This window comes from Falco cherrug, chromosome 10 (assembly GCF_023634085.1).
Source record: "Falco cherrug isolate bFalChe1 chromosome 10, bFalChe1.pri, whole genome shotgun sequence".
NCBI lineage: Eukaryota > Metazoa > Chordata > Aves > Falconiformes > Falconidae > Falco > Falco cherrug.
Window position 1 is genome coordinate 36,782,741 of NC_073706.1, and position 15,977 is coordinate 36,798,717.

The following is a 15,977-nucleotide window of genomic DNA, read 5'->3' on the forward strand; positions in this document are numbered from 1 at the left end:
TGCTTATTTGCACAGATGGAGCATCATAACCAGTTTGGTATTTAATCACGTGCCTGTCTCATCTATTTCCTTCTAGGTTTATGGGATGATCCTGACCTCATTCCTCTGGTTCTCCATCCACTTCAGCAGCAACCTGGACCGGAAAGGCAAATACATCCTGCGGGAGAGGTAGAAACCCACCACTCGGGCATCCCTACCAGGTAGAGCCAGCTTTTGGCGCCGGGAGATGTTTGGAGACACCCACAATATCCCATGGGAAGGCATCGCGCGGGGTCAGGCGGGGGACATGTCACGTGTCTCCCCTTCCTGCACCATTAGCGCACTTGCGAGCCCGTCAGAGCAGAGGATGCTCTGGGGAGGAGCAGGCCCACACCTCTGCTGGAAGAGGGCAAGGACTGAGACGTGCACCCGTGCTCAGAGATGCAGATCGCCTCACCGGAGGACGTACGGGCTGTAGCTTCGCAAGCAGGATGCACAGAGCCCCTTAGGACAAAAATGGAGAGAAAAGTCCAGCAAAAATCACGGCATTAAAACCAAACGTCTCTCGTGCTGCTCTCTGAGCAGCTCCCTGTGACCCCCAAAGATGCAGTGTTTCTTGGAAGATGGCTTTGGAGCACAGCCCAGGACTGGTCTTGTGCTATCAGCAAATACATGGACACAAAGTGTGTCCTTGCTGATAGGAAATGTGCTCTCCTAGCCTGGACACTTGCAGTGACTGACTTTGGGCATGTTTCTGATCATGCTCAAGCATGTAGGCGTCCCACGGCCACCAGCTGTTTTTTCCCTGTTTCCAATTATTGCCAGACTTACAGAGCTTTTGGTAGAGATCAGGAAAAAAAATCAGAAAGCAGTGCAGGAGCTTTGAAACGAATGACCAGCATAAGGACATATCCCTCTATTATTCTTTCTTGCTAATGCAATGTGCCATTATTTTTTAATTCTTAGGATTTAAGCAATCTCCTAGAGCTTGAAGCCACACTGATTTCACAGGGCCCTGTTCGACTTCCAGCCTCAGCTCTGTGTTTATCCAGCTTCGTGAGCCCACCACACTGCTGTGCAATGCAAAAGGACTTTGATATTACACATACACGCGGGACTGAAGTTTAAATTTGTAAGGGAACAGGACTGATCTCCAGCCAGGTCAAACAATACAATGTCCAGCTCATGTCCTCTTTACATCACCTTATCAATAATAAACAGAAATTTTAAAAGCCTCGATTGGCTCTCAGTCTAGCTCAAACAACGGCTCCCTGGCGTGCTTTGCCCTCGTTGCAAGGAAGCAGAGCCGCTTCTGAGCTGAAACCCAGATTTAGCACTTGCTGGAAAACCTGCTGTAAGCTACATGGCTGTGTGAAATGTCTGTTGAACCAACAGCTACTTTCACCCACCTCCTTTGTTGTGGCTTTTAGCCATGAAATACAGTAAGTAGCAACTGGTGATTGAGATAAAGGTGGTAACCCCAGTGCTCATTTTCAGGACAGGTCCTGGCCCCCAGGCAAGGGCTGCTACACGTGCAGGGACAGCAGTACAGACTCCAGCACCCGGTTAGCATGTCAACATGCCTGCAAATACCTTGTGTTGGAAATAACTGCTTTGAGGGGGTGGGGGGAAGGGCTATCTGTCCCCATCCTGCTCCCTTGGAACCAGTGGAGCTTCAGCATTGCCTTCACTGGAAGCAGGATCAAGTTCAAACTGCTCCAGGGTATTAATCAAGCTACCTCCTGGCAGTCACCAGCATGCCTTGATCTAGCAGGGATTGGGTGGTGATATGCATTTGCCAACATACCCACCTTCTAGTGGTGAGGAAAGGTTCACTTATACGTATATACGTGCTATTAAGTATATTGCTCTCTGGAGAGAGATGCTCTCCCTTGGGAGCTTCAGCTGCTGTTGTCCAGGCCACTGCTATTGTTATTCCTCAGGCCAGCTGGCAGCTTGTGTGACTCATGGTTGCTTCAATAAAGATGAATTTCTTGCAAAAAGCCATCATTCCTTCTCTTTTTGTGCCGTGCATGAGGCTGGCTGCATTGTCTGGGGGGTTGCGTCGTGGAGAGCCCTCAGTAATTCTCTCCGTGCTGGGAAGAGCTGTTCCTCCACAGCCGGTGCTCACCTGCCCCAGCAGCCTGCCTTCACCCCCCAGAGGGGAGGGTGGTGTTGGGCCTTTAGAGGAAAAGGAGCTGCTCATCGGCCCCATCCCACCCTCAGCCAGCTGCTGGGGCAGCAGCCAGGTACCTCATGAGGAGTAATGCAAGCAGGGGCAGGAAAAAAGCTTAAGGATGCATTGAAGCCATAACTACTGCAGTATTTATATGAAAAATTGCTACGGTTTCACTTTTTTCAAACACTAGGCTGTTGGGTCTTGCCCACCACTCTGCTGGACAACCAGTGATGTTCTGCAATGTCAAAAAACATTGGTGATCGAGCAAATCAGTGGAGCCTGTGTTATCGGTGTGGATTACCTGCTAATAGAACTGATAGAAAAGATCTCTGTTACAGCTTCACCACCAGGACTGCTAAAGCTTTAGGTTCTTCCCAGGCAAATTTTTAATGTTAAAGGGTCAGCTACGGACAGAAGTAGCATACATATGGTAAAGAAACCTGAAAGGCTACTGTATCCCCCTCCCCCAGCTCTTGTTTCCTTGGATCACTTGTAACTCCATCAGAAGCAGCAGGCACCTTTCCAGCACTGGCCGCGTAGGTGTGTGTGGGCTTAGCTGCTCTTCTCACACCTCTGTAATGCTTTCTCCTGCTTGTGGCAGGGATGAGACCATGACCCACACCAGACCATTGCACACAGGGATAACACACCTGGAGAGCTGTTTCTCCTTCCCAATAAGCAGTGGACTGGCAGCGTGCAATTTCTCATCCCAGGGAGCTCAAGTTCCCTTTCTTCCTCTGATAGCCAGCCATAAGGTTTAGGTAATCTTTTTTGGTACAAAATACTCCAACAAACTATAATAAAATTAAAGAAGTGCTATGTATGTGCTGACAATCTCGTGATCTTTATTCCTATTTCACCTGCTGCTGAAGTTCCCCTGCAAGGAGCAGCACCTTTAGCGAGCGGGTGGCAGAGCAGCACCCAGCTGGACACACTCTTCTCCCAGAGCTGTGCCCCGGGCAGCAGCAGGGGCTCCTGCCATGGCATCTCGCTGTCACCTTCAGGAGCAGGAAAGCAGATACCTTCGACTCCTCAGTTTTTAGAAACCTGTTGCAGAAAAATGCAGCATTAACCATTTTGTTTGCAGTCCTAGAAACGGCAGCACCCAGGGGTGGCTGGATGGAAGCTGCGAGGCAGGCGCATGTTAAGTAGGGGTTTTTTACACCTGTGCCAACAAAAACCCCTTCTCCTGCAGTCAATGTGCTTGCACTTACTGGTCCCCTAATTTGCTGCTTGCTACGTGTAAATTACAGCTCTTGTGCAAGCAGAGCAAAACCCCAGGAACTTATTCGTAAGTGCTGCTGAGATTTACCTGGTGTTGAAAAGGGCAAGACAGAGATTTTGTTGGGATAATAGCACGGAGCTGAGCAGCAGGGATGCAAAGCTGGCAGCAGGCTGGGAAACACCTGCAGAGCCAGAGAGCCTTCCCAGGGCTCGCACAAGCGGAACCTTGTAGTTATAAGCATGTCAACACTCCAGCTCAGGTTGGAAAGATATCCCTATTTATGTAGGCATATGCAGAAGGGGAAAAAAAAAAAGTTAAAGAGCCAAAGGTGGAAAGTTAAATATTTAATTGTGAATTGGCTCCAACTAATTGTCAATTAAGCTCCAGCAATGATCAATTAGTTCCACTAAGGTTCCCTGAGTAATTGCAGTTTGGCCTCTCTATGGGTAGGCAGGCGCTTGTGCTCATGAGTCACCATTTTCCTTTTATTTTAGACAAGCCCCCAGCTCTACCTGAGGGTGCGGGAAGAGGGAGCAGCCTGTGGCCAGGCAGCACCTGCGGGGCCGGTGAGCAGCGGTAAGAAGCCTTTTGTGCTGCACTCCATCCTCTGCTGCCCACCCACCGCGTCCTGTCCTGCTCTGCCTGCATGAGCATTACTTTCCCCTGAGGCTTTACATGGGGCTCACTGCTTGCCTGTGGGTGGCCCGGCCACAGCTTGCTTATGAGCCTTGGGTGCTTTCCCAGTGCCTGTTCTGATGGCAGCAGATGCTGCGTTTCCAAGGTCCTGCTCCTGCAGAATTGCAGGTGAGCGGGCCACAGCTTTGCACTGCAGCTGAGGATGCTCAGGGTTTCTGCAAATCGGGTTTTTCAGTACCCAGTAAAAACTGAGGAGCTCAGAGCACTTGTGAAAAGCACAGGTTAAGCATTTTACTGACTCTAGAGGGATTTGGTGGTGAGGGGACTGGGAATCTTTCAGCTTTGTGGCGCGCTGGCTTGGCTCCAAAATATTTTGCTATTTCCTACCTTGGTGACTGTGTGTCTGCCAATTTCTACCGCCATCAAAATGCTTCCTCATGCAACAGCCCCTTTGCTGTGCAGCTCTCATTCATGCCTGCAGCAAGCTCCTAAAGGAGATACTGCTGAGCATGTCCTTCCAAAGCCTTATAAGTTGGCAAATTTAGGTGGACCTTTGTAGCACTGGAGTGGTAAGGAAGCCATCTCCTGCCAAGATAAAGCTGCATTTCCGAGCTGCAGACACACAAAATGTTTTTTGAAGAAACAGTTGACAGACATATTTATTTTCTTTTTTTACCAGGTGCAGAAGCAATGCATTCCCAAAAGGAGCTGGCTGTAATTCTGTAGAAGAGCAGCCAGAGGTGGTGGATGCTGTATGCAGAGCTCTGCCGGCACAGCTGAAGGTGGGTAAGGTCAGGAGCTGCTCTGAGTACATGGCTGGGTCACACGAGCCCTGCAACTTCATCTGAAGTGTCATTGCAGGTCTCTCTTAGTAAAATGCTATGGGCGGGGGGGGGGGGGAGAGAAAGGAATTTTTTTCTTAACTGTGTAGTTGCTTTTCTGGGAGGCTGAGTAGCCAGCAGTGGGCATCGACCCTGTCTGCTGGGAGCCGTGATGCCGGGTGCCAGGGCGGGGAGCATGCGGGGGAGCCCCGGCACAGCCTTGGAGCCTGTTCTGGAAAAGCACAGGCAGCATGTGTTCCGTGTTCCATGGCCTTCGGCTGGAGCTGCCACCCCCCTGCCCACAAGGCTGCCCCGCTCCCCGCTGCCGCCCGCTCGCCCCCAGCACAAACCCAGCCCTACCTGGGGTCACCCAGCGTTTTGGGGGTCCCTCAAAGAAATCAGTGCCTGCAGGCAACCTGCATATCTACCCCTCCCAGGAGGGTCATGAGGGGGAAAAACCTCCACGTCTCTATCTGGGAAAGATACAAAGCGGTCACTCGGCTGGCGAGGATGGGCACATCTTGAGAGAAAACTTTCCCCTGAGGCCGGCGGGGCCCACCCACAGCTCATCTCCCCCTCTCCACCAGATGCTGTTCCCCTAGACTCCAGCAAGCAAAAAGGAAAGGTCCCTCCCAGCATTTTTTGCTGGGAAGATGCACACCCCTGCCTGCTCTCCCTGGCCAGTTGTTTACATTATCCCAAGGCAAAATCCTCCCTCTCCCCCCTCAGCATCACTAAGTGCTATTGTTTAACCCCCGTGTGCACCAGCTTGCTCATGGACGTGCTCGGTTTCTTTTTAGCCTCGTTACATCAGCAATAAGCTATTCCAGTCTTTATTCACCTACTAATGAATTATACATTGATTATACAATAGAAGCTCTCTGCATCGGTGGGCTGGGCTCTTCCTCTCCCACATGGCATCTCGCAGCGGCTCAGCCCAGCTGCGGCTCAGCCCCCTCCGATGCCCTGAGAAAAATGAACATTCACTTTCTGGGCTCATGAGCTGAGAAGAGGGAGCATCTGCGCAGGATGGGGAAACCCGCTTGGATTTGTTCTTCCTCTGCTGTAGCTCTGGCGGGAGCTGATGCTGTCCCACCCCCCACCCCCCCCTTCCTCCTCCTCTTTATACAACCTGACCCATCACCATAGATACGTTGACATAAATATTTAAAGATGGCAGAGAGACAGACCATGCAGACGAGAACCATTTGTTGAGTTTATTAGAAACAGAAACTTCAGGCGCAGCTACAGGTCTCAGTGTGCCGCATCCCCCCCCCCCACTCCCCACCCCCCACCCCACCCCCAAAGACTGCAAGGCAAACACAACCCCCCGGCTGCCACGCTGCTTCCACTGAGGCTGCAGAGCTGGGCATGGGGATTTTCAGGTGAACAGGCGCCAGCCACCCCTGCCAGGGCACAGAAAAGATATTCTGGAGATACCTCCTTACATACATGGATGAGATTCTTAATATTAGTTTTTCTACTCAGACTGAAGGTTTTGGCTGGCTCCCAGGGGTGCAAGCGAGCCTCTCATGAGATGATGGAGCTCCACCTTCCCGCTGCCACAGGTCCATGCCCTGCAGGTTGCACTTGCTCAGGTCCCTGCCTTGAAAAAACAGTATTGCAGGTGTTGCTGGCCTAGGAAGTTATTCTTATGTGCTCTGGGACTATCAGCCTCCCACAGGATGACTTTCTGAGCTTTTCATGCATCTCCAAAATGTCCTACTTAAAGATTCTTTGGTGGTGCTGCTGTTGTTTGGTTTTATTTTTTACCACCACAGGTAAATTGGAAATCCAGGCTGCTTCTGTCCCATTTTCCAGAGAAAGTAAGATGTGGTGGTGGTAGTTAAAAGCTAACTGGGACCTTACCCACAAAGTGATGTGCATTTTATTCCCACGGTTTTCCCACTGGTTTTGCACTGGCTGTGGGGAGGGCAGGGGCGCTGGTACACAGACCCAAGCCGTGCAGCAGGAGCACCACAGCCACCCCGCAGTCCCCAGCAGAGCAGGGACTCCCACTTGCTCTCCCAAGTCTCCTGGAGACCCTGGGTCTTAGGAGTTTAATGCCTGCCTTGATGCTAATTGTTACACACCTTGGTGCCAGCTCTCTAGGTGTGCATACAGGTGGGGAGGGCATGGGTCTGTCTTCTCCCCTCATTCCCCTCCATTGCTTTTTATAAAACACAAGGGTTTTTTAAGCTGGAGCTGCTGGAAGGCTGGCAGGCATCTCCCTGGGAGAAGCAGCTCGAAGTCCCGGGGACTGGGTTTGCCGAGTCCTGCTGGTTAGGGGCTGCCTGCTGAACCCAGGGCTGGGAGGCAGTCCGAGCCGCACCTGCCCTGATGGACCCTGGTGAGTCATAGCCGTAGATGCCAGCTCTGCCAAAACCCACAAGCTCAACACTGATTTTTATAAACAGATTCACAAAAAAAACCCTCAACAACCCAAGCCCAGCAGAGAGAGGGAAAACACTGCAAGCACCTCTGCTCTCCGCCTGCAAAATCCAGTTGCAAACGCAAATTCAAACAGCCATGCAGGGGAACAGGGATTTTATTAGTTGGGATTTTAAGGCTACTTTTTAAAACTTTTTTAGAGTTTACTTTTTTATTCCAGTGGTGCAAGGCTTGGGAGATAGTCGGTGCTCTGTAAACCACGACGCATTAGCATGGCAAGTGCTGAGCACTCAGCCTGAGCCCGTCCTCCTGGAGAGGGAAATCATCAGCCCTATTCATAGCGCTCACACTCGATACCGGCATGTGACACCAATACACAAACTGAATTTCTGCAAATTAGTTTTACTTATTTATACAGCAGCATTTTATAAAGAGCTGCTAAAGCCGCTGAGAGTCTTTGAAATGCAGTTCTGGTACTTTATGGGCTGTACAGCAAGTAGTACAGCACGGCAAATGAACAGACAACGTCTGAAATCACACGTAACCTTGGCAAACTGTATACGTTATTATCTTGACGCTGTGCCACAGTGCTGGGCTTTTTTCTTCCTGTATGTTAAGGTCAAAGTTTTCAAATGTACTCAGCTGAGCTTCTTAAGGGGAAAAAAACCCAACAAAACAAACAAAAACAAATGCTGAAGAAAAATATTGGAACAAAATAATCCTTTTCCACTTCCAAGTCCACTTCCAAGTGGACTTTGTTGGTGTGGCCAGATGGGTGAACCCAGCTTAGACCCAGTAGGCTTTAGCCTGTAACTGGAAGCTTCTTGATGTAGGTGGTGGGGCTGTGCCCCTGCTCCCCCGCCAGAGCCGCACCTGTACCCAAGCCCGGGGCAGCATGTGCTCTGACACAACCTGAAGGAACGTCCCATAAACGGGACTCTGTTAGCTCCAAACTAAATTGTTTGCTAATATAATTTTTGGAGGATATGGAAAGGTTTATTTCTCTTTTTCCATTTTCCTTCCCTTCCCAATGCAAGAAAAAAAAAGGCAGAAAGCAAGAGAAGAAAAGCGACAGTGACAAAACCAAAAAGCGACCCTGAGCTCACTAGAAGCAGTTTCAATGCCAACTTTGTGCAGTGGCTGCAGCTGGGGTTGCCTGCTCTGCAGCGCACAAAAGTTGATTTGAGAGTCATTTTCTTCCGCAGCCGGCGGGGCTGCTGCTGCCGCAGGTTTGCAGCTGGTTCCTTCCTCTCCCTCGCGCAGGCTCTCCAAGCGGTGCCTGAGAGGTTTTCCGAGAGGTTTTCTGGAGACAGCCACCAAAGCGTGCGGGAGGCTCCTTGCTTCATGTACCCTCCTGTCTTCAACCTCTCCATTGGGTTGTGGGCAGGGGGAAGCAGAATTTTTATTTTAATATTTATTGCTGGAAAGGATGAAGGTGCAAAAATAAAGGTGATGTGGGATGCTACAATGCAGCAAGTGAGTAGCTTCGTGATCCTGCCGTTATCCCCTGGACTGGTGAGCAGGAGCCACAAGGATTACAGCTATTGCTGCAACCAGATGGGTCCTACTGGCAATTTGGGACAGTGCTTACAGGCATGAGCAGCCTGGTGAACCTCCGGCTTCCTTGGTAAGGCTGGGTGAGCAAACGTGGCTTAGAGACAAAGGGCTTATGCATCCATGGCGAGCCTGCAATTGAGGGCATACTCAGCATAAGTAATTGGGGAACGGGGCCAAGCCCTATTTGTGCCTGGCGCCCGCTGCAGAGCCATGGGCTGCTCCCGAGGGGCGAAGGAGCGTTGGATGAACACAACGGAGCCCTGGACCCACTCATCCCCGAGGACCCCGGGATGATTTTGGAGCAAGTTGACTCATTTTCAGCGTACGCATGCAGGAAATGTGTGCTTAGCTAACAGCACCTTCCTGCTTAGGGGATGCGTGGTGGGGCTGGCCATCGAGCGTGACAGTGTTTGGCACAGGAGCTGCTCCCCGAAACGCTGTGGCCAGAGGGGGTGCCGGGGCCGATCACCGCGCACAGCGCTGCAGGCAGGCGCCTCGTTCGTAGCAGCACAGCAAGGCCCCATCCTTCACCAGCAGTCCTCCTGCGCCCCGGTGCTGTGGCTTGCTGTCCTACCCCGGCAAGAAGCGGCCGGGCGTGCTGGAAGCATGGGGAGAGAGCAAGTTGTATTTTAGGGATGAGCAAGTGGGGCAAAGAGGGTTTCGGCCAAAAAGACTGGGAAATTTCATTGTGCTTCTGTTGCACAGCTTTGCACTTACTTAACTAAAATTCAACTAAAATTTTGAAGCCATAACGTGAGGCTAGCTTGAACGGTTGGCGTGCATGACCCAGATCCCTTTGGTGGGCAGCCTGGGAGTGCCCCAGGTGCTCCTGCAACCCAGTAACTGAGGGAAAACGTCCTGAGCGATTCTTCTGAACTTGCTGCAATTATGTGCAGTAATAAAGCCACAGGCTTAGGCAAAAAGTGTTTGGCAGATCAGAGCGCAGGATAACAGGACAGGAGGAAACGAAGGAGGAAATGCTTCTCTGAATTTGAAACTGCAAGTTTTAATGTAAATATCCTTTCCTCTTTTTTTATCTCGGGGGAGGAGTTCCTCCTCATGGGTGCACCCAAAACCTTCTGTAGAAAGAAATACAAGCACTGCTGCACCCTGCACCCATTCACAGAGGTCTCTCCCTGCACTCCGGGCTGCCTGGTGACATCCAGGGGATGGGGGCAAGGTTTAACGGGTGAGAGTCAGGCTTGTGAGATGGTGGTGCCACACTACAGCCCCCCAGCACCTGCCCCTGTGGCTGCCACTTGCATGTAGGAAATTCTGTGTTGTCAGCCACCTATGGTGGGTGGGAAAAAGGAGAAAAAGGGGAAAACAAACAAACAAAATCACAAAAAAGGGAAAAAAACACACACACACAAAAAAAAAAAAGGAAAAAGGGAAAAGGGAAAAGGAAAAAGGGGGAAGAAAGGGAAGACAAAGGAAAAAGGAGGGAAGATAACAGAAAAAGAAAAAAAGGAAAAAGGGGGGAGGAAAAAAGAAAGAGGAGGAAGAGAAAAAAACGGGAAAGAGAAAGGAAGAAATAAAAAAGTGTGGGGAAGATCATAGAAAAAAGAAAAAGGAAAGAACGGGAAAAGGGGAAGGAAAAAAGGAAAAAAGAGGGGGAGAAAAAGAAAGAAAAAAGGAGAAAAAGAAGGAAGGGGGAGGAAAAAAGAAAAAAGGCCAAAAGGCAGGAAGAAAATTAAAAAAGGAAAAGGGGGGAGAAGGAAAAAAGGAAAAAGGGGAAAAAGGAAAAAAGGAAAAGGGAGGAAAAGGAAAAAAGGGAAAGAGGAAAAAAGGTGGGGGAAGCGGGAGCAAGAGCGGGGAGCGGCGGGCCCGGCCGCGGGGCGCTGTGCGCGCCGCTCCGGCTCTCGCTCCGTCGGGGCGGGGCGCGGGCGCGGGGCGGGGCGCGGGGCGGGGCGGGGCGGGGCGGGGCGGGCCGCGCTCTCTCCTCCCGCCGCCGCCCAGCCGGCAGCAGGGTCTGAGGGGAGCAGCCGCCGCCGCACCGCCAGCGCCCGCCGCCGCCGCCATGGGGGTGGAAGGCTGCACCAAGTGCATCAAATACCTCCTCTTCGTCTTCAACTTCATCTTCTGGGTGAGCCCCGGGGCAGCGGGGGGCGGGGGAGCCCCGCGCCCGGGTAACGGGGCTCCAACATGGCTCAGCTGCCCGCGCCGGGCCCTGGCTCCTTCCCGCCGCCGGCGCCCGGGGGTGTCTCGGGGGGTGCGTGGGGGGAGGGGGGCGCTTATTCTTCCACTCTTGTTTAATGCGTGCATATATACATATATATATATTTATTTGCACACGTATATCTATTTATCCGGGGTTTGATGCGGATCTATGTAGGGAGGTTTCTAGGCGCCCCTTGCCGAGGGGCCTGGCTGCTGGGCCGGGGCGGGGGCTGCAGCGGCCCCCCGAGGCCTGCGCCCCCAGACCCCGCCGTCTGTGGGTCTGCGTGGGCAAAGCGGTGCTTCCCAGCCAGCCGGGGAAGGCGGAGGGCAGGAGGGGTGGCTGCTGCCAGGCGGAGGGGGGAGAGGTGCCGGCCCTGCTGCAAAGGAGCCGGCAAGGAGAAGGTGCTCAAAAAACATGGGCGATGGGGGCTGGTTTTGCCCGGGCCACACCGGGAGCTGGTGGGGAGCCGGTGGGTCTGGACGTCCCTGGCGCCGCGTCAGAACTGGCCTCGACGCCTGCCTTTGGGTTGTGCCCAAGCTGGGCACCGCTGCCTCCACCTCCTGGGAAGATATTTTAGGATGCAGGTTTTACCCAGGTTGGAGACGTTGCCCTTCTCCAGGAAGTTTCTCATGAAATAATCCATCCAGACATGCAGCTAATTTAGCAAAAAGCGGCGTATCCCGGTTTCCCTGCAAACCAGGTTTGCCCCAGTTAGAAACAGCCTCCAGCAACGCAGGGCTGGCATGGCAAGAAACGCTTTCTGCCTGCTCCTGGGAGCAACGAAATGTGCCCGAGCAGGCTGCTTTTTTTATTTTTTAAATAGATCACTTTCTATTCCCCGAAATGCTGTCAAGCGAGCCCAGCCCCACCCTGCAGAGGCAAGGCACCACTTGCCGAGCGCTGGCTGCGTGGTCAGGACGTGCCCCTTGTCTGACACCCCACCCTGCTGATGAGGAGTTCAGGGTTTTTCGTAACATTTGCTTGCAGCAGCCAAGGCAGCAAGGAGGGCTGGTGGGGAGGAGAGCAATGCCTCAGAGCAGACCCTGCCTCAGCACTGCATGCTGTGCTGCCTGGGGGGGGTCTTCTGCTTGCTGCCTTCCCCCCTGGGTGTACGGTGAAGGGCTGGGGGGCGGGGGGGGATGGCCTCGCCTCTGGGAGGTGTAGGGCTTAACTGCTGTGTGGGAGCAAGCACTGTCAAATCCAGCCTGATTTCAGGCCTTTTTGCCTTGTTTCTGGGTATAATGCTGACCAAGGGAGAGATGACGAGCTCTGACGACAGTGGTGTTAATTGATACCTGATGCGTTGCCAGCTGCAAGATGAATGTGGGACAGTCCTGGGTTGTTGGGTTTTTTTTAACCTTTTCCTCCACCCTTAAAATGGCAGGATGGAGGCGGGTAGGCTCTTCTGAAGTTTTGTTCCTTCCGAGTTAGCGTGTTTATCCCAGGGCTTTTTCTTCCCTTCTGGACCCAGTTTCCTGCCATTCTTGTTGCAGAAGCCTCCGGCTGTGGATGAGAGGGAGGAAGGGTCTCCTGAGTAGCAGGAAGGATGCCAGAGGCTCTGCACAGCCACCGCTCCTGAGCAAGCTTGTTTGCATGCCCCAATCTGTATTTGCAAAACAGCAGAATGCCCGCTTATAAAAGATAAGCTTGCAAGAGGAATAGCCGATCTGTTTAATTTCCCTGTTAGGACTTCTGGTGCCTTGCTCTGCCTCTCAGAAGGAGCACTGGAGGAGATACTCCAGCTCCTTCCAAGGTGGGGTTCCCGTAAGCTGGGACCCGCTGGTGCCCCAAAACACCTCACAGTGCTGGGCTCACTTGTGGCCAGTCCTCTCAGACCAGTTCCTGTGCAGATGGGGAGCCTGGGCTTCGTTAGAATTAACGATGCTTTCTGTGAGGCTGGCCCGCTGAAGCGTGGTTGAACACTGGGTCTAAAGTTTTCAAGCCCTTTTGTGTTGTTTTTTAAACCAGTAGTTGAGGGGAATTTTAGGTTTACCACCAAGCGAACACCGTTAGCGGCCAACCTTGCACCCCCAGCCAGGGAGGGATGCCTCGGTGGCCACTGAAGCATGAAGGCCCTTCTCATAGGGTGGCATTTAAGGACTGGACATGGTGTTGAGCACCTTTGCTGCGGGGTGGCTGTGTCAGGACCCCAGCTCTGACCCGAAGGAGGTACAAGACGTGGCACTCGCAGCCCTGTGGTCCTTCCAGCGGGTTAGTGTGCAAGTACTGCTGGCTGGGCTCCTTGTGCTCATTTGCTGATCATTTGCCTTGCACCCAGCCGAGACTGGGCGCTGTTGGTAAAAACAAGCAGCAGGCGGAGTCCAAAGTTTGGCAGGGGCTGCTGCATCGTGTTGCATGGGAGTTTGTTCCGCTGCCCAAGAGGGAGAAAGGGAGCAATTCTCAGCCTTAATAGTGTTAACAAATAAGAAAGAAACTCTGATAACTTTTTAAAGTAGTCCTGCTGGAGTGTAAATAAACTGACACCCCCCTGGCTTCCTCCCCCTTCCTTCTGGCAGCACAGGGGGAATTTCATAAAGCCACTGCGTTGAAAAGCAAGAGGAAAAGGCAGCCCTGCTGCCAGCTCCCCAGGGTGCCTTGGCAGCCCTCTCTGCCTGAGGTGTTCTGGTTTTATTTTATTTTTTGGGCTTGTTTTTCCTTTGCATATGCATTTCTGAGAAGAAGATGCCAGGGTTACGTGCTCGGTCCAAGGTGGCTCTTGAGGAGGGAGCAGTGGCTGCTGCACGGACCACGTGTACAGATGGGTGTCCATCCCAGGAGAGAATAGGTCCCCACATGTTTCATAGCGGCATCTGCCTACCAAAGTGGTGGAGGAAGCTGTGAGCAGCACCTGGAGACTTCACCGGGTTAGTAAAACACAGGGCTGGCAAGACAAAAGTTTTTCTGTGTTGCAAACTTGTCCTGAAAGCTTGGTGTGGCCAGCAGCAAGGGGATGCTCTGCTTCCCTGCCGTGTGAGAGGGAGCAGTAGCAGTACCCATCACTGGGCGGTTTTGCTGGTGCGGTGGGCAGGCCCAGCTCAGCCTGCAGCCCGGAGTGGGGCTGGGCTAGGCACAAGGTGAGGTGGAGCTGCTTCTCCACCCCACTTACAGTAAGCGGCCAGGCTTCAGCTGCTCTCCTGAATTACCTGAATCCGACAGCAGAGCTCAGTGTGTGGGGCTGAACTGACCACTGCTGCAAAGAGTCCCTGGAGAGGCTGAAGGAAGCCAGAGATCTATTTAAAAATGTAATTAAACATAACCAAGGAAAAATTGGCTTGCTTGGAGAAGGATTGCCCAGCTTATTAGCTAATACAGCCCGTGGCAGACTTCCAGGTCTAGAGAACCGCTGACTGCCCTGCCAGAGAGGTGTCTAATTAAAAGGAAGAGCTTGCTCCTAATGCCATTTTCCAGGCACCACATAACTCTTTTTCTCTTGCTTAAGTGGAGTGGATGTGGTGCAGCTGGGGTGCAAAGGCAAGGAAGGGCAAGAGCACAGGGGACGTGGAAGTGAAAGTCTGTCTTGATAGGGGTGATCGGAAGGGGAGGAGTGGAAGAGTCGAGTTTTGTTGTACAACACTGGAAAATCTGTCAGATGTTCCCTGCAGTCCGCAAAGCGGGCACCAAGATACTGTGTGGCTTTGGTGATGAGAGGTGACAGTGGAGGGAGGCGGCAGCTTTCTGTGGTGGTGATCCCACGGTGACAGCTCTGCTGAGTGGCACGTGAGCCTCCCAATGTGATGAGGAGGGCAGTTGGGTACCGCTCTTTGCAGGTTTAAACAGAAAATAGAAGAGCTGGTGGTGCATGTGACGTGCAGCTCCAAAGCAGGGATTTCAAGTAACTCCCTGGCTAACAAAGTAGCTTGTGTTTCCTTCTGGGCACAGGCTTGCGCTGAGCGCTGCTGAAATGCTATTAATGATAGCAGCTAGCAGGCTGCTCCGCTGTGGAGTGCGGGATTTCATTTGGTTATTTGTCTCCTGGGAATCACAGAGAGCCTTGCGAGCAGCGAGGACGTGGCGCTGGCCAAGCATCTTCTTCCCATGACTTTAGGTTTGGTATCCTGGGATGATGTACAGGCAGACGTGTTTCCACGTGTGTTTGACCCTGCCTGTCTTTGAAGGGCAAGGGAGAGGTTTTCTTAGCAGGCTCAGTACCTGGACCCAAGTTTTCCTGCTGATAGCTCTCTGGGGATGTGTTTCTGGCCTGTCTGTCAAGTGAACACATTTGTACCATCACCTACAAAACCTCTTCTGAAGTCTCTGCGTGCAGGAGGTTGTTTAAGCAGGGCTTTTGAGGAGACCAGTGCCCTGCCCTAGGGGCATACCCGGTTTCTGTTAATGAGCTGGGCTGCAGCTGCAAGGAGGGAGCAGAGCTGGTGGCTGGAAGGGGGTTTGCTCTTTTTTCCTGAGGTTATTCTTCTATCAGCCACCGTCATGCTTATCTCCTGCAAGAGCATTAATCCGCGTACGATGCCTCGAGAAGTACTTTGATCCTGTACTGTGCAAGTGCCTTTTGCTGCGATTATTAAAAAGGGAAGGCAGTTGTATTACTGTTGTACTTAAATGCTTATGTATGGGACCAAATTAATTTTAAAGTGATATCTGTAATTGTTTTCCTCTCCACCGAGGGCAATTAAACCCTGCTGGTAGATGTCAATGTGTAGTGATACTTATGTCCACAGCGGGGATCAGGCTGCAGCAGGCAGGGAGCAGCCGATGGGCTCAGTGCTCCCTGTTGGAGGACCCTGCTCCAGGATTTTGGTGCCAGATTCCTGCTCCTCTCCTATCCATCAAGCTTTATTTGGCTTCTCGTGTGCTGCTCCTCTGGGAGTGTTTCTCTGGAACTTGTTTTGAAAAGCTCCATAGTGTTGTGGGGCTGGTAACTATAGGCACCAGTGGAGAATTTCACCCCAGCCGGCAGCTCTATTAATAGCCACTGCTGGAAGGTGGTGGCGGCTGCGCTGCTGGGAGCAGACCACGGGCTGCAGGCCATCTTCCTCCTCCTGCCTGCAGCGCACAGGCCTCTTCCCAAAT

The 15,977-nt window shown here is 52.3% G+C and overlaps 2 protein-coding genes across 5 annotated transcripts in view; both read left to right on the forward strand.

Moving 5' to 3' along the window:
• The window catches only part of TSPAN32 (tetraspanin 32), a 36,760-nt gene extending 31,967 nt beyond the window's left edge, over window positions 1–4,793 (forward strand). For 2 of the 4 annotated variants that reach the window (XM_055722519.1, XM_014279896.3), the window contains exon 9: window positions 77–1,989. In XM_055722519.1, the coding sequence (XP_055578494.1) occupies window positions 77–172 (96 nt within the window). In that variant the 3' untranslated portion in view covers window positions 173–1,989. Of the gene's footprint in view, window positions 1–76; window positions 1,990–3,877; window positions 3,960–4,698 lie in introns of those variants that run through there. The other 2 variants (XR_008734192.1, XM_055722521.1) reach the window with 2 other exon arrangements.
• A 5,919-nt stretch (window positions 4,794–10,712) lies between these two features.
• Window positions 10,713–15,977, forward strand: part of CD81 (CD81 molecule) — a 33,371-nt gene continuing 28,106 nt past the window's right edge. The window contains exon 1 of the mRNA XM_055722242.1: window positions 10,713–10,874. Within this exon, the coding sequence (XP_055578217.1) occupies window positions 10,809–10,874 (66 nt within the window). The 5' untranslated portion in view covers window positions 10,713–10,808. The remainder of the gene's footprint in view (window positions 10,875–15,977) is intronic.